This window comes from Aotus nancymaae, unplaced genomic scaffold, assembly GCF_030222135.1.
Source record: "Aotus nancymaae isolate 86718 unplaced genomic scaffold, 86718_ANA_hifiasm-v0.15.2.pri h1tg000057l, whole genome shotgun sequence".
Taxonomy (NCBI): Eukaryota; Metazoa; Chordata; class Mammalia; order Primates; family Aotidae; genus Aotus; species Aotus nancymaae.
Window position 1 is genome coordinate 30,250,487 of NW_026988471.1, and position 22,545 is coordinate 30,273,031.

The window sequence follows — 22,545 nt, forward strand, 5'->3', positions numbered from 1 at the left end:
CAGCCTACAGTGGTTCCATTTAGGGAGTGGAATTGAGGAGGGCAGAAGGATGGAGAAGAGAAAGACCTTCTTATTTCATTTTATGTCTTGCTGAACCATGTTTTTTTTTTTTTTTTACCATGTACATTTATTTTACAAAAAAATAATATATAGGAAGGTGTTATGAAACAAATAGCATGCACATAAAAGGTGACATTATTAAGGGGTCAGGAATCTCTCTCTAAATCTGTGACGTCAGTGAATAAAATGAAGGTGACTCAGGCAAGATCCTGCATTTCCAGAGTGACCTGGTGTCTGGCCTGGAGGGCAGACATTGATAAGGAAAGGAATGTGGCCACAGGAGGGGCTGTGTCTCCTGCATCCCTCCCAGGTGCCTTGCTAAGGGATAGAATTCATGTTTATTTCAATAGACACCAGCCCCCTAGCGGCCTGGGGTTCTGTCCTGTGGGGAAATATAAGGCTGATCCAGTCCAGTGGACACAAGCGTGGAAAGAGCCAGTGGTAACCCAGGCAAGAGGAAGAGCAGGGCTGACCAGGCCTTTGTGGGAAAGTTGACATCTGACCTTGCCATTAAATGATGAGTGAATGACACCAAAAATGTAAAAAAGAGAGGACATTCCCGGCAGAAAATACTGGGGAGAGAGAGAGAGTGAGAGAGAGAGAGAGAGAGAGAGAGAGAGAGAGAGAGAGAGACAAATATGCATCACCAGGGAAGAATGATGAGAGAATGTGGCTTACTGCAGGCACCTGTGAAGTCGTGAGGTTCTGAGGTTTTTCTCCAGCAGCACGCAGCAGCTGAAGTGCTGGATGTTTAGTTTGGCTGGGGGTCTGCCAGGCATGTCCACTGAAAGGACAACAGGGGATGGAGGAGCCCTTTTGCATGTGCCACCGGCTTCACTGCAGCCCCCACGAGGTGCTGCACCTTAGATTTCTGGGTTCCCATCTCTGTGCTGCTGAGTGGTCCTATTTCACACCCTCTGTCTGCTCCCCTTCCCTTGCTTCTCTTGAATTATACTTGACTGCAAAAAAAAAAACAAAAAAGAAATTAAATGCCGGGCGCGGTGGCTCAAGCCTGTAATCCCAGCACTTTGGGAGGCCGAGGCGGGCGGATCACGAGGTCAAGAGATCGAGACCATCCTGGTCAACATTGTGAAACCCCGTCTCTACTAATACAAAAAAATTAGCTGGGCATGGTGGCGCGTGCCTGTAATCCCAGCTACTCAGGAAGCTGAGGCAGGAGAATTGCCTGAACCCGGGAGGCGGAGGTTGCGGTGAGCCGAGATCGCGCCATTGCACTCCAGCCTGGGTAACGAGAGCGAAACTCCGTCTCAAAAAAAAAAAAAAAAAAAAAAGAATTATACTTGACTGATATCCTAATAGAGATGTTTGGCCTTTAGATGCCCAAATACATGTTCCTGTTTGATTCCCATTCTTCAAGGCCAGCTCCAGTGCCTCTTCCTCCAGGAAGCCATCTCTCTGCCTTGAATCTTCCAAACACTTCATCTGACTTCTCTCAGGGTGCTGGTCCCATTGCACTGTATATTCTGGTTGTCCATGTGTAGGCCTCCTCTCCTGCATCAGGCTGTGCCCCTTGGAGACAGGGATCGAGGTTTGGACATCTTAGTGTCCCCAGCAGTAGGAGCTGCCTCACGATCATCCAGGGAGCTTCCTCAAAGCATAGATCCTGAGTGAGACTCACTTCTGGTGCTGGGATTCTGGCCTGGCTCCTGGGAGTCTGCATTTTAAGCCAGGCAGGCTTGTGGTCTTCTGGCTATGGCACCCAGCCTATCATCTTGCACAGAGTAGGGTTTCAGTTACTGTTGCATGATAACCCATTTACAATGAGGACATATACAGAGAAGCAGCCACTCTGCCCATGAGGATCAGATCAGAAGGAGGATGCCCAGACCCTGACTCTGTACAGTGATGCTTTGGGACAGACCCTTGAAATCCGTCCTGCCTCACTTGTCCCTAGGGGTTCATAGGAAGAGGAGGCAGGGGGTCTTCTCATTGACTCTCTAAAGAAGCTGAGATTTCTAGAGAGGGCCAAGCTAAGTGGAGTTACTCAAGGTAGGGAGGTAGCTGGTCAAGGACAAACTAAAGACGGGGCCATAAGAATTAGACCCAGGCTTTGGTCACACATGAAGATGGGATGTCGCTACAGAGTAGCCCTGCTGGTCACACGACATTTTACCAAACACACCGGGGTGCAGGGCTCTCTAACACACCCGGATGCAGGGCTTTCTAACACTGGATGTGGGGAGAGGCAGGAGGACTGGGGTTCTGCCCTGGGTCAGCTGTCAGCCATGCCCTGCACTGAGCAAACCCCTGGCGAACTGAACCCTTCCACATGCACCTGCAGCTCACTTGGAATCATGGGGCTGGGTCATGAAAGGTGGGTACTCACCCAGGTTTCCTCTGCCCATGCAGGTTTGTGTGTGCCCAGCTACCCAACCCTGTGCTGGAGAGCATCAGCATCATCGACACGCCAGGGATCCTCTCCGGAGAGAAGCAGAGGATCAGCCGGGGTAAGCAACCTGAGGGGTGTTGGCTGTGGGCTTCATGGTTCTGGTGTTCACTCTGTTACATACCAGAAGAGAAGCACCCAGGGCCATGCTGTTCCTTGGCCAGCCGGCACTTCTCCTGTGCTGTGTGGGATCATTTTACCTGTGGCAGTCCTAGGCAGGGGTCAGCAGGGGTTGGGAGAGGAATTCAGGTCCACCATAGCTCAGGAGACAGTTGGCCTGTTTTCCCATCTGTAAAATGAAGACATCAATATCAGCCTCACTTCACTGGGTTTACATGCTACAAGAGGCACCTTCCATGGCCCTGACCCTGGCTTGCTTCTTAAGTTCCTGGGGAGCTTGCAGCTCTGCAGGACGGCCAAATGCATACAGAGAAAGTCAGCTCAATAGAATCAGTGCTCTGGGTCCTAAGAGGAGGGAACCAGGTAGTGAAAGCACTTCGAAAACTGTTCTCCAGAAAAATACGGGGTAATTGCTCATTAAATGAGGTTGCCTGGTGTGGTAGTTAGAAGACAGAACTCTGGAGTCAGGCTGGCAGGGTTCTAAGCCTGCCTTTCCCACTTCCTAGCACAGTGACCCTTGGCAGGTTTCTAAATTTCAGTAACTTTATCCGAAAAATGGTGGGGGGTGGGGTGGGAAATAGTACTATCCATCTTCTAGAGTTGTTTGAAGATTAAAAGAAATGCTTTAGATAAAAAGCCTTATCTGGCTGGCACATAGCAAGAACCTCGTAACCATGAGGTATTAGGGATCATCATCGTTTTCATCATTGTTTTCTTTTTTCTAGTTCTAAAATGCTAGGCAGATGCTGTCAGAAGCTAAATGCAACTGCTCTGGGCCCCCACCCCCAGCCTGTCCTGCCACAGTTTGCCGAGTGTCCTGCATAGCCCCCTACACTTTCTGTGCCATGTGTTGTATCTCTGGCAAGAAAATCGGATGATGCCACACCCACCCCAATATTAGAACTAGTTGCTGGGGCTGGAGCGACATCAGCACTCGGAAATCAGCCTGTGGTTAAGGGAGGGCTTGGAACTGCTGGGGATCTCTGGGAAGCAGCTAGAACTCTTGTCTGAATGGACCTAGGTAGGTGACCATCTGCATGTGCCTTCACCCTCTGTACTCTGTGGCTCCGGCTGGGACACAGTACCATCCTGCCCATGTCTGTGCCACCACAGTGGGGCCCAGAAACCTCTGCTCTTTCTGCAAGAGCGTGGCCTGCCCAGGCCAGCACTGCTCAGACTAGACCACTCGGAGGAGAAGTCACAGCCTCATGGTGTGATAGGCAAGTGCTCCCACAGCTGTGTATTGATGAGGCCCAAGTGGTCCAGGCCCTGGGCCCAGGTGCAGGCCACTAGCGCCAGACCTGAGCTTCTGTTCAGTGCCCCTGTGAGCTGCCTTGGTGTCCTCTCTGCAGAGAGCAGCACTCTTCTGATGAGGCCAGGTGTGTGGTGCAGGGCCAGGCTTGGCTCTTTGGGGCTACGCTACGGCTGTGTGTGAGCTGCCAAGCCTGTCCTGGCCAGGAGTGGAGAGGGAAGAGAGGCCCTCCAGGCCAGCAGCTTGCTCCAAGGGCTGGGTTAACCCCAGTCAGCCCTCCAGGGAAAACAGCCTGGAGTCCTCATCCTGTAGCAGGTGGGAGGGAGGAGGAGGCTGAACATCCTGAGCAGGAAAGCCCTGCCCTCTCTCCTCACCACCTCTTGCTTTGCTTAGGAGGTGAGACTGGGAAGAAGAGGGGAAATGAAACAGCTGAGTCAGGAGGGACTTGAGAAACTGTGTTAGCAATTCCTGTAATTGGTGGCCTGTGAGTTCTGGGACATCACAGCGTTCTCTGGGAAGGGGATGTCGGGAGACTTTGTTCCCTGGCTCCCTGGCTCTGCTGTATTGTGGAGGTGAGAAGGAGCAGGAATCCATGGCCTGGGAAACAGGGATGTCTGACCCTCCTTCCTTCCAGCCCACATGCGCTGTAGCACCTGGCTCCCTGCTCAGCGCCCTGTGTAGGGCAGCGTAGGCAATTTCTCTGTCTTGCTTTGGTTTATTTCCCTGAGCACCCCCCTTCTCCTAACCCACCCTTTCCCACCCTTAAGTGGGTCATCCGGGGTTCACCCTGCATTTAGGCCTAAAGGGGATTTGCTGTTTTACTCAGGCAGCTCAGGGCTCCTTCAGGAAGGCTGGGGAAAGCCATCTCTTCCCAGGGTGAAGTCCCTGGGGGGCATGCACATGTGCACCTGCAACCAGAGAGGACTCCAGCCTCTGAGGTTTCCAAGGACACTGTACTGGGAGTTCAGAGCTCTGGGCTTTAGAACCTCTGTGTGTCTCAATAGGTCACATTTTCAGTGTCCCCATATGTAGCATATGGGGATCAATATGTGAGGTCCATAGACCATATGAAAACACAGGCCGTAGCCCTGGGTCTGGGTCGCCATGAGCGACCTTCCTCCCTCCTTATCTGTCAGTTGGCACCACCCATTATACAATCCCAGAGTAATCTGTGTGAATGTCTGTGCAAAGGTTTCTGGGCCCCACTGTGGTGGCACAGACATGGGCAGAATGATACTGTGTCCCAGCTGGAGCCACAGAGCACAGAGGATGAAGGCACATGCAGACGGTCACCTACCTAGGTCCATTCAGACAAGAGTTCTAGCTGCTTCCCAGAGATCCCCAGCAGTTCCAAGCCCTCCCTTCCAAGCAGTGCACAACCTGTGCAGCTGTATGTGGCAGACTGGTTCCCAGGGATGCCTGCCTTCCTCAGTTCCTACCCTATTTCATTCTTTTACTGTTTATCTACCTCTCTCCTGCCTTTGTCTGTTGGACCTCACTGAATGCCTTATGCAAATTAGGTTCTTGGTGTCCTTGCCTGCACTTCCTAACTCCTCCCACCCACATTGACTAATCCCCAGGTCCCCCTACCTCTGGGAGAAGTGATGGCCCCAGGAGTGGCTTTGCAAGCCAGTTTGTTTTCTGCTTTCTTAAGTCCAGACTGTAAATGCAGCTGCTGGCAAAAGCAGCCTGCATTAAAATCAAGAGCTAGGAGCTGGGCTGCTGGCGCCTGGGGCAGTACTGACTTCAGCACCCTGAGGAGACCAGGAAAGTTGGGTGGAGGGCATCAGACACCCTCAGTTATCTGTGGGACCCCAAACAAGGAAAGTTTCCAGGGTGCCTTTCTTTCTCACAATTGGCCTTAGAACACATAGTTCCAGTTTAAACTGACACACATAGACCCTCTCCCACCCATACCTCCTTTTACACACACACCCACACCCACATATGCACACACACTCCCCACACATAGCCCGCACATATACACAACTCCTCTCTTCCCCACAGCCTTCCCTCCCCTCCTACACAAATGTGTGCTTAGAACCAAACTTGCTTCATCATGGCTTCTTGCCTGGGGCTCCAAGAGCTCTGGGTTTGGCCACAGAGCAGACTGGGTGCTTCTCACCTTCCTCCAACCAGCCCAGGGCAGGACTGGACACCCTTGCTCCTTGGGATAATCCCGCCAACTATGTCCTGCACGAGGGTGTCTAGAGCCTGAAATTCAGCCCACAGTCCACTCACTGAGCCTCAAACCTGGCGCAGGGCTGTATCTTACCAGAAAAAAAGAGGCAGTGTTATCAAGTCAGCACAAAGTCCCCGATGGGCCACATTAGACTGCCTGTTCTGCAAAGTGAGCTGCTTCCAAGGGCTCCAAGATCTCAGGCTTCGCAGGAAGGAGCACTGGGGCCCCAGGCTAGAGGGCAGCAAAGTGTCCTCCTTGCTCAGGGTATGGCCCCTCTGCTGAGCCTGGTGGGAGTGATGTGTCTGGTGGGAAGAAGGGTGGGTGCTGGGGAAGCTGATTCTGGGAGGTCCTGGGTCAGCACATGTCTCTGGATGCAGATGTGTTGGGGTGGGCAGGGGAGGTAGGCAGGGAGGCGGTTCCTGGAAGTGGCAGGATGTGCCCTGGCCGGGCTCATTACTGGGAAGAAGCAAGGATGCGGCAGAAGTGGGAAGGCTCCAGAGGGCTGAGTGTCCTCAGCTTAGGAACCACATTTCCTGGCTGCTTCCCAGCTAGAAATCCCCACACGCCACCTTAGGAAAGCAGGGCAGGGCTTTGTGCTGACACCACAGACTGCACAGCTGGAAGCTCCTCCCCACAGGCCCCTTCCTGTACAGGTGAGCTCAGCAGGGCCAGAGCAGGTTGAAAACTTGCCCGGGTCTCACATCTGCAGTGAGAACTCTGGTCTCCCTATTCCTGGTCCTGTGGCTTCTCAGCACGCTCTCATCACCTGCCCAGGAAGAGCGCAGGGGGTAGGAATGAGCGCAAACCTCTCAACTCCAAGCTTCTTCTAGGGGGCTTTAGGGCTCAGACCTTGGCAGTTCTGGGCTGATCCTTGCAGCCTCACATTCCTAGCCCATCCGGGGGACTCTCTCTGGAGCAGAGCCTGCACTTAGAGGCCTCTGGGTCTTCCCAGACTATGTGCTGGGACATGCACGCCCACGTGGGCACTCCCATGCCTGGGCAGAGCAGCTGAGTCCTGACACCCTTCAAAAGGCCTTGCCAACCATCTGCTCAGGCCGCTCTTTGCCGTTACTTCTTGGAAGCATCTAATGTGGCATTTGTTCCCCATTGTCAGCCAAACTCTTCCCACATTTTGGACATTGATGCCTTGTTATCCCTCTTTTGCTCAAATGTCTTTAAATCTTGACAGAGACTTTTGAGAGGGAGGGATGGGCTTTTGTATGTACACACCACAAGTAAGTGCCTGGTTTGAGGGCTTAGCCTCCAAGCTTCAGGCTCACATGGCTGTGAGCTGTTATAGAAAGAGAACGTGGGCTGCGAGTCAAGGAGCTGGGTTCCAGGCCTCGGTTGGCCACCCGCTGGCTGTGTGAGCTGGGGCAAGCCCCTTAATCTCTTTGTGTCCCCATTCCCTGTCCTGTAAGATGTGTATGCCCTACTTACCTCCTGGAATATGGAAAATTATGAAGAGTGAATGAGGTCGTGTGGCTGGAAATGCAAAGAAGTGTGCTGCCCTTCAGGGCCCAGGCACTGCATTTCAGACCACAAGGAAGCCGGTGGGTGATGGAGTGGCTGTGCTTACTGTGTCTGTCTGATTGATTTCCTCCTACGTGGCATTACTTCGAAGTTCTTTCTTTCCAGTCCTCTGGAGCCTAGTGTTGCGGAGGACCACAGATCCCCGCGGGCTGCCCCTTCTCCAGGCCCAGAGCCAACTGACCAGTCCTCTTAGAGCCAGCAGACTTGTGCTATGATGTCCAGGAAAGGCAGTTTTCTGCTCTGTCTCCTGGGGCTTGAATCTCCCCCCACTCACTAGTCCATATTTCAGGAACCCTTGGGCTGCCGCAGGTGCTCAAGAGCTACTGTTATGGGTCTCAGAGCCACTGCTGGAACCAGAGAGAGAGAAAGGGGGCCTGCCACTGGTGATGCTGCTCACTGCAGCTGCCGAGGCAGAGTCTCTGCCGTCAGATCTGTTGCCACAGCTCTACCACAGACTCCTCATTCAGTCATTTGTTATCCCCATTTTGCAGCTGAGAAAATTGAGGTTCAGATTTGCCAAATAAATGAAAAGCTAATCCTATACCATACCCTTTTTCTTACTGGGTCCCGTCTGTATCTTTGAGATATCCCCATTCCTAGATCTACATCGAAGTCCAAGCCAAGTAAAGAATGAAATTTCAGTCCTGCAGGTGACACAGGCTCAGAGTTAGCCAGGAGCAGGGAGGCTGAGCTTCAGAGGAACCCATGGAGTCATTGTTTGATGGTCATGGTCTTCCTAGCCACACCTGGCCGGAAGCTACTGGCATTACTGAGTCTGTAATTTAATAGCAGCTTGCCGGAGCGAGGAGGAGGCCTCTGCTTATAAAATCATAGAAACAGTTCCCAGAAGCCCTTGGCCTGTCCTGAGGCAGAGACAAACTTCACACAGGCATCTCTGAGGCCTGTAAGACAGCAGCCTGCAGCCTCATTCTCTTGCTGGGCCTGCAAAGGTTCTTTTGTCTAATCTCCATCCATCCCCCTGTACTCCCGACCCTCACGCCTCTGGTCTCAGACGCGGAGAATTGTCAACAGAGAAAGGAAGCTCAGAGGTTGTCCAGCCCAATCCCCTGGTTTGATGAGGAAAGACAGCGAGGACTAGAGAGGGGAGGCTGCATGCCCGAGGACACACAGTCCATTAGCGCCTAAGCAGAAACGAGAGGTGGGCTCACCCAGACCAGTGCTCCTCTGGTGACCTTTTCCGAGCACGTCCCATCTCACAGAACTAGCGCTTAGAAGGAGCACTTTATTAAAAAAAACAGCAGGGCAATCAGAACAGTCAAGATCACAGCTCAGTGGTTTCACCTGCATCCTCTGATTTGGTTTGATCCTCACAATGACCCTATGACGAGTCACCGGTTCCTCGACCATAAAACTGAGGCCCAGAGATTACTCATTTACTGTCTCCCAGATGCAAAATGGGTAACAAGGATCCCATGTTCCATTCAGCAAATACTGACAGTGCATCTGCTGTGTGCCATGCACTGTGCTGGGTGCAGGTGAAGCCCAGAAGGATGAGGTGCTGCCCCTGCCCTGCCCAGCTCCCAGTGCAGTGAGGATTTCAGTGGCAGAGCAGCCTCTGAAGCACTTTCCTGGGCCTTGCCCCTGAGCCCAGACAAAGCACCTGTCTTCGAATGAGAAAGCAAAATCTAGTTCACACCAGGTCCTCAATGACGCACCAAGCAGGGACTTTTCTCAGGGTGGTACATGGAGACAATGGGCCAGCTCTGCCCTTTCCTGAGCCTCAGTTTCCCTATCTGTAAATCAGGGAGTTGGACCATTGATTGCTAAGCTCCTCGTAGCCTCATGTGTCTACCCCTCAGGAGCAGGGGGAGAACACTCGTGTGTTAGTTGAGATTTATATTAATTGAGCAGCTGATAGATCTTGGAGAAAATCACCTGGGAATGGAAATACTTTGAAGCACTTCATTTACCAAAGACAGAGGAGTTTAAAATGGATAGTACCAGTATCCAGGTAAGCAAAGGAAGGTTTTACCATCCTTTGTTGGTTGGAATTCTCTTACAGCCACTGGACAAACATTAAAGGGGTCCTCCAGGAAGCTTTAGGGCAGCAACTTTTCCCATCCATGCTGATCCCATCCTCCTAGCCCCTGTGACAGTGCCTCCACATATCCTAAATATGTACGCCATTGGGTGTTCACTAGATGCCACAGGGTGGAGGAAAGGCTTCTTAAACTTAGCTCCCTTGGCTCCTCCTCATCGATGCCTGCAGCTTAGTCTGAAGTGACAGCCTTTGAAAGCCAGCTCAGTGCAGTGGTCCATTGCACTGACTCCAGGGCCACCTTCCTGGACTCGAGTCCCAGCCCGTTGCTTACCAGCTGGGGGACCTTAGACAAGTTACTTCATCTGTTTGTATCTCTCGTTACTCCTCAGAGAAGTGGGGCTGATACTAGCATCTAATGATGCTGCATAGGGTCATCGTGAGGATTAAAGGAATGAATTAATGATTATAAACTACTTAGGTCCGTGCTGCACACCTTTTGAACGCTATGGAAATGTTAGCTATTGTACTTTTTATGGACCAGTGGTATTCAAAGTGTGGTCCTTGACCAACAGCCTCAGAATCTCCTGGGAGCTTGTTAGAAATGCTCTGCGCCAGACCTACTGAAACAGAAACTTTGGGGATAGAGTCCAACCATCTAGGCTTTAACAAGCCTTGTGAGGGATTCTGATGCAGGCTAAGTTAGGACCCCCATTACAGACAATCTGAGCTTCTTAAGTCTGATTCACTCACAAGACAGTTGCCTGATGATCTTGCCTGGTCTCTAGTCTCCCTCTGTGAGGCAGGGCAGGCTTTTCCCTAATGATCTGGTTTCCCATTCAATGGTGGCCATGAGCTTTGGGTCCCCAGTGAGTGTCCCCTTGGAACCCTTGTGCGACGGGGAGCCAGGGTGGTTGATCACATTAGAACCCGAGAAAGGGCTCCTACCTTGGTGCCAGAGTTATGCCATGGGGCAGTGGCAGCAGGGGAGCCTGAGAACCCTGCTTATACTCAGAACAGGAAAGCCTGCCACCTCCATCCTCATGCCACTGCTGCTGCTCATGGGCTGTGTGCCCTTCCACAAGTCACTTGACTTATCTGAGCCCCACTTCCTTAGCTTTTGTCTTCCTATTTTATGTCAGAGGAGCCTGAGACACAGAGTTAAGATCTACTGGGGCTCTGGGTGTCAGTGAATGTATAGGCTGTTGGTCTACCCTCCCACTTCAGCCCATCCTGGATCCACAGCTACTTGGGATTGAGTATAACAACTTCTGTGGGGCTCCTGTAACCGGCCTGACCTAAAGCAGCTTCGTGCTAGACAACCAAGCTGTGGGTGACCAGAGTCCCAGTCACATCCTAAGGAAGAAACCCCTTGTGGTTTCAAGAGTTGAGAATTCTGTGCTGCAGCTGATTACAAAGGAAAGAGCCTGCGTGAGAACAAGTTGTGTGTTTTTATAACAAGAATTGCAGATTTCTTCCAGACCAGTGATGAGCATGGTCTGAACCATCGTCAGTATCTGCCTTTTACTGTTTCATTGTTTTCAGACCTTACAAAGAATTTCTGAGTTTTTGTATCAGGTTAGGTGTCCAGACTTTCTTTTGCAGCAGGCTGCTAAATACAGTAAGCACGGCTAGGAGAGCTGGATAGTGGCGTGTCTTATGGATATAATGATGTTAATAAGAGTAACTAGGCCAGGTGCAGTGGCTAGCCAGTGGCAGTGGCTCATTCCTGTAATCCCAGCACTTTGGGAGGCCAAGGCGGGCGGATCACCTGAGGTTAGGAGTTCAAGACTCAGCCCAGCTACCATGGCAAAATCCTGTCTCTACTAAAAATACAAAAATTAGCTGGGCGTGGTGGCACATTCCTGTAATCCCAGTTACCCTGGAGGCTGAGGCAAGAAAATTGCTTGAACCTGGGAGGCAGAGGTTGCAGCTAGCAGAGATGGCACCACTGCATTCCAGCCTGGGCAACAGAGCGACACTCCATCTCAAAAAAAAAAAAGAAACTAGCATTTACTGAGCATCTACTAAGTGCTGGATTTTAGAAGTATTTAATCTTCATAATTCTATCAATTAGGTATTCCTATTATTTTAGTATTTAATAGTATTTTTAGATGAAAAAATACTAAGAGACATTGAGTAATTTGCTCAAATCCAAACAGTTAAAATGTGGAGGAGCCAGAATTTAAATTCAGATCTGTCTCCCAAGATTGTGTTATTTCTACCGCACCTGACTGCTTCTCCAAACCCCTGCCCTATACCCCAAAGGCCCCAGCCCCTGACTGTCCCTCTGCCGGCAGGGTATGACTTTGCAGCTGTCCTTGAGTGGTTTGCCGAGCGGGTTGACCGCATCATTCTGCTCTTCGATGCCCACAAACTGGACATCTCTGATGAGTTCTCAGAAGTCATCAAGGCCCTCAAGAACCACGAGGACAAGATGCGGGTGGTGCTGAACAAAGCTGACCAGATTGAGACGCAGCAGCTGATGCGGGTGTACGGGGCCCTCATGTGGTCCTTGGGGAAGATCGTAAACACCCCGGAGGTGATCCGGGTCTACATCGGCTCCTTCTGGTCCCACCCCCTCCTCATCCCTGACAACCGGAAGCTCTTTGAGGCTGAGGAACAGGACCTGTTCAGGGACATCCAGAGTCTGCCCCGAAATGCTGCCCTGCGCAAGCTCAATGACCTCATCAAGAGAGCCAGGCTGGCCAAGGTGAGGCAGCCCCCTGGAAGGTGGGCAGCTTGGGCAGGGGCCAAGAGTTTGGGGGTCATCTACAGGAGCTGAGAGTTGCTACCTCCAATAGCTGGGCTGGAGAATGTCCTGCAGCCACCGCATCATGTGTGTGGCACCAAGGGGCAGGATAGTGTGGGGGCCGCGGTTACAGGCTCTAGGATCATAGGGCCAGATTGGAGCGGACTCCGCTGTTTACTGTCTGTGGGATTCCCAGCCTTGGCAAGGCCGATAGTCTCTCTATGCCTCTGTCTGCATCTGTAAAATGAAGGGGTTGTTGGAGGATAAAGTGAAATAAAGAGTCTCAAAGCCATCATCACAGCGCCTGGCAGCTTCAGAGATGCTCAGCAAATGTCAGCTGTTGGTATTGTCTTTAGCAGCAGCAGCAGCAGCAGCAGTAACATGACTACCTCATCCTGCCTTTTCCATAGCTCCCCACAACCTCACCTTGCCCATGTTACAGAAAAACAGCCCAGCCCTCCCAGCAATGTGGAGGCATGAGGGTAGTAGAGGTAGAAAGAATTTCAGAAGTAGGAGCAGGGGGAGGCGGGAGGGATGTAGGGTTAGCAATGGGGTGAGAGGCATCCTAGAAGGAAGGGATCGTCCAGGGTCTTGATGTGAATGCTTCTCTCTGGCCCTGTTCGTCAGGTCCACGCCTACATCATCAGCTCTCTGAAGAAGGAGATGCCCTCGGTGTTCGGGAAGGACAACAAGAAGAAGGAGCTGGTGAACAACCTGGCTGAGATCTATGGCCGCATCGAGCGGGAGCACCAGATCCCACCTGGGGACTTCCCCAACCTGAAGAGGATGCAGGTAGCGAGGGTTGGGGGTTCTAAAACTAGGGACAGTGTCTGAGAGCTGGCTGAGAAGCCTGAGTATGAAGGAGGCCACCCTTGGAGCCCCTGGAGAGAAACCAGCCCAGAATCATCGGGCAAGGCGGTGGCCCTGGATCTGCTCTCTGTTGGGCGGTAACTGGCCCAACAGGGAAGAGACACGGAGCCCACTGCTCCAATGGGTCCAGGTGTGTTTGATGATGTTGAGGGTCTGACACCTCCAGTTGATGACCTTCTCTAGTCACGGCCACCACCAGCTTGACATCCCACCATCTCTGGTGCAATGAGATGGGCCACCTGACCAAGGTTCTCCAGGCTCTTAAAGTGCCTGAGTTTACATCCGAGGTCCACCTTATGAGCAATTTGAGAAACGAGCTTCGGGGAGGCAGAAGTGCACACGGGAGCTCATCTTTGGGTCATATTGCAGGTGCCCATCTTGGGCCAGTGACCCTCACACATGGTTTCTTGTGGTTTTCCCCAAAGCACTCCTCAGAGGGAGGCATTTGTCATCTGCCGTTGTACAGAAGAAACTGAGGTCTCAGTGTTTTCTGAGTGTAGCATTCACATAGGCCACCAGAAAAAAAGCCAGGAGCTGTGCCCAAGGTCCAAACAGGAAACCACCGTACCACATTGACTGGATCCTCTCTGAGCCTTCATCTCGTCATCTGTAAACCGAAGCTACAAAATCACCTCATATACAGGTGTTGTGAGCACCAGTGAGATAATATTATTTCCAAAGCCCTTAGCACGAAGCCAAACACAGACTACACCCTTAATACACAGTAGCCATCACTGGGTGGGCAGGGGGAGCTGGGCGCTAGCACAAAGCATCTACCCTCTGTAGGTGCTGCTTATGATTTTAGTTTTTAGTTGATAAGTTAAAAAAGGGGTCTTAGGGTCTCTTTCAAATGTTGTCTTCTCAACTTCTTATCAACTTCTTATGATTCTAGAATTAGGGAATTAGAGTCCAGGCACAGTGGCTCACGCCTGTAATCCCAGCACTTTGGGAGGCTGAGACAGGCAGATCACCTGAGGTCAGGAGTTTGAGCCCAGCCTGGCCAACATGGCAAAACTTCTACTAAAAATGCAAAAAAGTTAACTGGGCATGGTGGCAAGTACCTGTAATCCCAGCTACTCGGGAGGCTGAGGCACAAGAATCACTTGAGCCCAGGAGGCTGAGGTTGGAGTGAGCCAATGTATATACACCATAGAATGTATATACACAAGATTGTGCCACTGCACTTCAGCCTGGGCGACAGAGCAAGACTCAAAAACTAAAAAACGAAAGAACTAGGGAATTAGAAAAATTAAAAAATAGCAGCCATAGAAGGACTTAATAGATGCTGTTGCTCTTGTGTCGATCTTTAACTTGAGAATCAGTTTCTCAGTTTAAATCTAGGGTTTTCATGACATCACTATAGTCCTGAATAGGTATTTTTAGTTTCCTATCTGTCAAAAGAAAAAGAAAAAAATACATATTCCAAGTATGCATTTGTTCATGTATCCATTCATTCATATAACCACCTACCTGGAGCCATTCACTAACGAGCATTGCTTTTGTTTTGAGGATTTCCTGGTCCTTGACTTGGAGCACTTCAGCTCTTCACTTCTCCTTTTGTTTTAAGAATTTAATGATCTGTAAGCAAACATTTGGGAAGATAACATTTGAAAGGTACCCTAAGACCCCTTTTTTAATGTGAGGAATCCTTTCAAAACATAAAGATTCTCACCTCATTTGCTTGCCAGTTTGATATTCTGTTCTGCGGTTCAGTATGCTGAATCCACAATGTAAATAGCTGTCCTGTGTGGGTGTCCGTGTAGGGTGATGGGAGCACCCGCCCATCATGCCCCCTAGGAGATACTGGGACCCCTGCATGGAGCCCACCAAACACACCTAGATATGAGCAGGCTGGGAGAGACAGGAGGAATGAGAGGTGGGAGGACCTTGGGACATAATGCCCTGAGGAGTGGGAAATAGGGCCCTGTCTGCTTCTTCTCCAGGAGGCTTTCAGCCCTCAGGCCTCTGTGGCTCAGCCCCACCCTAGGAGGGAGGTGAGAGGTACTCAGGCGAACACCTGCCCTAGAAAGCTGTGGGTGTTTTCTGCATTTTTCTGCAGGAAATTGCTGTGCTTCACCCTGTGTACTGGCCTCTTCTCAGCCTCTGGAGAGTTCTGTGGCCAAAGCCAGGGCAGGAGCAGAAAGCTCTCACCTTGTCACCCTCTAGAGGCCATGGAGAAGTTGCTGTTCTAGACTCGGAACCTTTCAAAATTGCAGAGACATGAAAAGTGGAACATATTTCTTTTATGGTGTGGTGTGGGTAGCCATGTGAAGGCAAAGGGAGCTCTTCCAAACTCTGCCTGCCTGCCTGTGCCTACTGTGTCAAACCCTCGAGGGCAGTCATGCCTTGTTAATGACAGGGACGGGTCCTCAGCAGTGCATTGTGAGGTGATTTTGTCGTTTCTGTGTGAACACCATAGAATGTATATACACCTGGATAGTAGAGCCTACCACACACCTGGGCCATATGGTATGATGACCTATTGCTTCTAGGCCACAAACCTAGCATGTGACTGTACTGAATGCTGTAGGCAGTTGTAACTCAATATATTTGTGTATCTAAGCATAGAAAAGATACAGTAAGAATACAATATAAAAGATAAACAATGGTACACCTGTAGAGGGCACTTACCATGAATGGAGTTTGCAGGACTGGAAGTTGCTCTGGGTGAGCCAGTGAGTGAGGGTGAGTGAATGTGAAGGCCTAGGATATCACTGTACACTGCTGTAGATTTTAGAAACACTATACTGGCCGGGCGTCATGGCTCATACCTGTAATCCCAGCACTTTGGGAGGCCAAGGTGGGCAGATCACGAGGTCAGGAGATCGAGACCATCCTGGCTAACATGGTGAAACTTCGCTGTTGTACTGGAGCGAGCCTAGAAAGTCAACACCAGGACAAAAGTATGCCAAATTGCAGGGTCTTTATTGCCGGTGGCCACGGAGGACTCGCGTCTCTCCAACCCATGGCCCCAAAAGGAGGGTGTCAAGACCTTTTATACCAATAAACCACCTTGAGGGTGAGGGTGAGGGGCTTCAGACATTCCAAGGGCCATTCTGTAAATTACCTCCTGGGCAGAGATGAGGGTGAGGGGCTTCAGACATTCTGATTGTTACTTAAGTGGTTCACAGAAGTCAAGATAAGCGTTAGTTTACACATTGTCTGGGTAGGGTGGAAATTACAGACCTTAGTTACTTATTACAAGGCGCAGGGGCCAAGATGGTGTGGGTTTGGACTGCTTGCCTGTCACATTAGGGTTACAGAGAGCAGTTTCAACAGAAAGCTGAGGTATGGTTGAGGTATGCAGTTTTATTGGGTTTTTACCATGTCACACTCACCTCTATTAAAAATACAAAAAAATTAGCCGGGCGTGGTGGCATGTGCCTGTAGTCCCAGTTACTTGGGTGGCTGAGGCAGGAGAATTGCTTGAACCTGGGAGGCGGAGGTTACAGTGAGCTGAGATCGTGCCACTGCGCTCCAGCCTGGGCGATAGAGTGAGACTCCGTCTCAAAAAAAATTAAAAAAAGAGAGAGAAACACTGTACACTTAATCTACACTAAATTTATTTTTAGAAACATTTCTTTCTTCAGTAATAAATTAACAATTCTACTTTAGAAACTTTTTGACTCTTATAGTAACACTTGGCTTAAAACATACATTGCATATCTATACACAAATATTTTCTTATTCTATAAGTTTTTTCTATTAAAAAAGCATTATTTTTTACTGTTTAATTTTTTGTGCACTAAAAACCAAGATGCAAACACCCACAGTAGCCTAGGCCTACACAGGGTCAGGATCGTCAGTTTCACTCTCTTCACCTCCGTATCGTGTCCCACTGGAAGGTCTTCAGAAGCGGTAACACACATGTAGCTCATCTCCTATAATAACAATGCCTTCGTCTGGAATTCCTCCTGGAGAACCTGACTGAGGTTGTTTGTTAACTTTCTTTGTAAATAAGTAGAAGGAATACACTCTAAGCAATGAAAAGTACAGTATAGTAAATATTGGCATAAACCAGTGACAGTCATTATCATTATCCAGTATTACGGACTCTATGTAAATGTGTGTGCTAGACTTTTATACCACTGACAGCACAATCGGTTCATTTACACCAGCATCACCACAGACACATAATGTGTTGTGTTACGTACAATGTCACTAGACAACAGGAATTTCCCAGCTCCGTTATTCTCTTATGGGACCCTTATTGTATGTGTGATCCCTCATTGACTGAAATATCGTAATGCAGCACATGACTGTATTTTGAAAACTCTCTTCAGGGAACTCCAACAAGCATCCTGATTAAGAACCATACTTTGGGGACGACCTTGGCTTCTATTATGATTTGGTTTTAGTAGCCTGTGCCTGGTTTTTTTTTTTTTTCACTATGTGGGGATAGAATGTGATTTTCCTACCTCAGAAGGGCATTGGGGGAGTGAACGAGGTAATGTAGTGAAGGCCTTTGTGGTGATTTTCAAGTACAGTATAACCCTTATTAAAGTAGAGGCCATCATGTGGTGGCTTACGCCTGTAATCCCAGTACTTTGGGATTCCAGGAGTTCAAGACCAGCCTGGCCAACATGGTGAAACCCCATCTCTACTAAAAATACAAAAATTAGCCAGGTGTGGTGTTGCATGCCTGGAGCCCCAGCTACATGGTAGGCTGAGGCGGGAGAATTGCTTGAACCTGGGAGGCGGAGGTTGCAGTGAGCCAAGATCAGGCCACTGCACTCCAGCCTGGGCAACAGAGTGAGGCTCCGTGTCAAAAAAAAAAAACAATAATAAATAAAATAAAAATAAAAATAAAGTAGAGGCCCATATGACCTAGTGTCAGAGGGTACAGCATTCAAGAGACAAGATTCAATAGCCAGAACTGACTTAAAGAGACATGTAATGTTTTCCTCTCTGGAATGACATTAAAAAGGATTGAAATAAATAGATCAAGCCAATACTTATTAAATTTCCCTTTCTTCTCAGCCCCTACAATCTTCTAATCCCTCCTGAAAAACCCCATCATCAGCCCAGGGGGCCTTCATTCCCCTCCCCTCTCATACCTTTGATTACCATGTCATGACCATCAGCTGAGCCTCTAAGTCACACGTCTTTCATTGTGGAAAGGGATCAGTTGTGAACATTCTAGTGTTCATAGGAGGCACGTGACAAATGGAGGGCTCCCCTTTCACTGTATCCTATCTTCATCTTCTCTCCCCTTCTTCCCAGGACCAGCTGCAGGCCCAGGACTTTAGCAAGTTCCAGCCGCTGAAGAGCAAGCTGCTGGAGGTAGTGGATGACATGCTGGCCCATGACATTGCTCAGCTCATGGTGCTGGTGCGCCAGGAGGAGTCACAGCAGCCCATCCAGATGGTGAAGGGTGGAGCATTCGAGGGCACCTTGCATGGCCCATTTGGGCACGGCTATGGGGAGGGGGCTGGAGAAGGTATTGACGATGCTGAGTGGGTGGTGGCCAGGGATAAGCCCATGTACGACGAGATCTTCTACACCTTGTCACCGGTGGATGGCAAGATCACAGGCGCTAATGCCAAGAAGGAGATGGTGCGCTCCAAGCTGCCCAACAGCGTGCTGGGCAAGATCTGGAAGCTGGCAGACATTGACAAGGATGGCATGCTGGATGATGAGGAGTTTGCACTGGCTAACCACCTCATTAAAGTCAAGCTGGAGGGGCACGAGCTGCCCAATGAGCTGCCTGCCCACCTCTTGCCCCCATCCAAGAGGAAAGTTGCTGAGTGATGGGGGTGGAGGGGCATTCAGAGAGGCAGGTGTTAGAGGAGGAGATGAGAGCGGTGACTACACATACACACACACATGCACACGTACATGCGCAGATCTTGACATTGCACTGTAGGTAAGAGAGGACCATGATGTCCATGTTTGCAGCTCATACTTGTTTGGGCACATCTCTAAGTTCTCAGGATCAGTAGAAGGACTCCCAGGCCCCAGAGTCTAAGCCTAAGTCTCCATCCCTCCTCCCCTCTCATCATCCACTCCCCAGAGACCTAGGATATTCACTTGCCCACAGATGGCCCACCCACCTTCAGATTCCCCAGTGCCTCCACACCCGGGCTTTGAGCAGATGGAGAAGACTTTTCGTTTAGTAGACAATTCACTTTTTTTTCTGTGCTTCCCCTACCTGCTTTGGCTTCATAATAAGAAATCCATTCAGGAGCTAGGAGATCTGAGGGCAGGGAGGCAGCCACAGGGAGGAGAGATGAGAAAGGAAGCATCTTCTGGAGACATCATCCCAGGAGCTCTGTTCTTTCCTTATCTAAGCCTCTGTCTTCTTCAGCAAAACCTTATTTTGAACTCTGCCAGTATTTCATTTTAAAGAATCCCAGAGGGGGGAGAAAGAAGAGAAAAAAATTCATAGAAAGTGTGAGGAAGCTGTCCTGTAGTCCACTGAAAACCTGTCAAAGTGGTTTTAGTCCATGAATTTCGTTAGATGTTCTTTTCACCTGGCCTATGGTGTTTAGATGTTCATACTTGACTCACATTTACCCAGCCCCCCTGCGTGCCAGGAGCTATGTTAGGCACTTTATATACATTATTCTATGCGGCCCTCCCTGATGCCCCAGGTAAGTATGCATTAGCCTTCCCATTTTGCAGATGAGGAGGCTGAGTAGTCTCAGAAGGAGTTATGCGACTTTCTCGGACTCACAGAAGTCACATATGATGGAGAGAGGATTCAAAGCCAGGGCCTCAGACCCTCAGACGCTTCCCTGCACTATGATGTATTCAGGATCCCAGCATTGATACTCAATGACAAACCATGGAGAACAAGCCAAGCATGCAGGCCCCCTGCAACCTCCCAGGACAGGCTGGCAAGGCAAGAGGGCCAGCCAGCATTTGGTGGGCCATCAGTCTGGCCATCTGTCGCGTCACAGAAGCAAACCATGCCTTCTGGCTCTGTGTCCCGTATTTCCAGCCTCATAGACTTCCAACAGCACCAGCAGGAGAGTGGGCTGGCCTGCTGGATGCTGTTCGTGCCTGTCCCTGCTCTGCCTCCCACCCAGTTGTCTGCATCGTCCCAGCTCAGATGCAGATACCATCTCTTTTGTCAAGTGGGACCTCATGCTAATTCTTAGAAGGCTAACTTGAGAGATCTGGGGTCTTGTTCCCTAAAGGGTCCCCAGGGACTCTGCAGAGTCCTTGGAAAATCCCCACCATACTCGGTGCCCTCCATTCTCTGTGATCTCTCCCCTGGCTTGCTTCACGGCCACTGAACCAGTCACTTTGTATGCTATGCTCCTACTGTGATGGAAAACAAAATGAGTATAACTTATTTTATATCCATATTCAGACTATATAGAGAATATTCTATGTATCTAGGATGTGCTTACTACTGCAGTGCATCTGTCATTAGTCTTCATGTTAATACAGTACATTTATTCTTTGGTACCTGCTTGGCCACAGAGCATCATTCAATGGAGGCTGAGGGAGAGGGGCTGGGTTCTTAATTGGGGTTCCTGGTGGAATCTTTAGCTGAGCATGGCTCACTGGGGCCCCCCAACAGCCAGCATTCACAACCAGCTTCCCAGTGGCCTGGAGTTTCTCTGGGCCCAGTGACCAACCCAGGCGAAGCTGGTGGAGCCACCGCTCCCTGCTCTCTGGAGTGAAGATGTTCCCCAAGCCTCTGCAAACACACATTTATCTTTCATATGAAATGAAGGGCAGATGAAGGCCAGACAGAGGTTTCACCTGCTCTGGAGACAACCCTTGGGTGCCAAAGTGCAGGCGAGGGACCATTTCTCAGCTCCACACTTTTCTTTGGGCTGAAAGGGAAATGGGAAGGAAATAGCAGAGGTAGGTGAAAGTCTTGTCTTTTTATTTTACTGGAAAGGGAGCTATCTGTTCTCCCCTTTATTCACCACCACTTGGACACATGCACCACTTTCCTGCCCTTCTGCATTTCCTGCCTCTCTTCTCTCTTTTCTCCTCCACCCAGGAGAGATCTGTGAGATGTGGGAATTCCATGTTTGCACAGCTCCCATCGCCCTGGAAAGAGGAACTGATGTTTGAGGGGACAGATGTAGCTCACTTTCCCTGGCAGTGCCCACTAGCCTTGCTGCCTTGGCTTCCTGACCCCTTCCAGGCTTCAGGGATCTGGGAGATCTCATGCCTCAGACCGGGAAGTTTAATAGGGAAAGCAGAGACATACCATGTCAGTCCCACAGACAATAATTTCTAGAACACTTGTCCTGTTGTTCCTTTCCTCCACATTACTCAGTCTGGGCCATGGAATCCATCCAATAAACATAGCAACGCCCTACGCTACTGACCAAGCAAAGCTTGCCCCTGGGACCAAAGAGCTAAATCATGACCAAAGTGTACCATGAATGTAACCGAAATGCAGGTTGGTTGCTCAATGCATGCAAAGAGTGAGGTTTGATGCAAATAAAATGTATTCTCAAGTTAGCTTGGAGGAGGGGCACACAATGTCCTGCCTTTTAATGTGCTGCTTCCCCTTTGGAGCAGAAAGCAGACACTTTTATAAGGTAAGGGAGCAAGTGAGCAAGGGCCCATCTGTTATCATGGTGCCTTATCTACTAGACAGTTGAGTAAGGCCTTCCTAGGCAAAAATAAATGGTAAAAGTGATCAAGCAGGCATGCTTTAGATACACCCTCCTGGTGAATGAAAGTCCTGAAGTAGCCCTGGAGGGTGGGAGTTCCAAGGCAACCCTGGAGGTAAAATTTCAAGGAGAGCACGCTTTGGTCTGCAAATTGACAGTCAACTCTGGAGGACCATTTTGGAGCAGAGAGATAAACTTGCCCTGTAGGGAATGTCTAGTGAAGGGGAGGTGAAAGGTTATATTTGCATTTTCTATTTTTGAGACAGAGTCTCGCTCTGTCACGCAGGCTGGAGTGCAGTGGTACGATGTCGGCTCTCTGCAACCTCTGCCTCCCAGGTTCAAGCCAATCTTATGCCTCAGCCTCCCGTGTATCTGAGACTACAGGTGCCCACCACCATGACTGGCTAATTTTTTTTTTTTTTTTACTTTTAGTAAAAACAGGGTTTGACCATGTTGGCCAGGCTGGTCTTGAACTCCTGACTTCAAGTGATCTGCCCACTTCAGCCTCCCAAAGTGCTGGGATTACAGGCATAGGCGAGAGCCACTGCACCAGGCCTATATTTGCATTTCCAAAGGGCTAAGTATGAAGTTGGGAACCTAGGAAATGGAAAAAAAGAAGAGAGGGGAAAAAAACACTTCCTAGAAAAAATGGGGTACTTGTTTACATGAATATTTCCAGATGACACTCCTGGCCATAGCAGGGCATGGGCCTTGTTTTGCAGAGTGATGAGAAGTTACTGTGAGTCATCCCCACTCCCATTTGGTTCCAAAACCTGTATTTA

The 22,545-nt window shown here is 49.9% G+C and overlaps 1 protein-coding gene across 1 annotated transcript in view; it reads left to right on the forward strand.

The window, feature by feature from the left end:
* EHD3 (EH domain containing 3) overlaps nucleotides 1-20,591 on the forward strand; it is a 35,606-nt gene extending 15,015 nt beyond the window's left edge. The window contains exons 3-6 of the mRNA XM_012475530.2: nucleotides 2,431-2,528; nucleotides 11,854-12,266; nucleotides 12,933-13,097; nucleotides 18,399-20,591. Coding sequence (XP_012330953.1) covers nucleotides 2,431-2,528; nucleotides 11,854-12,266; nucleotides 12,933-13,097; nucleotides 18,399-18,926 — 1,204 coding nt within the window. The 3' untranslated portion in view covers nucleotides 18,927-20,591. The remainder of the gene's footprint in view (nucleotides 1-2,430; nucleotides 2,529-11,853; nucleotides 12,267-12,932; nucleotides 13,098-18,398) is intronic.
* The last annotated feature ends 1,954 nt before the right edge of the window (nucleotides 20,592-22,545 follow it).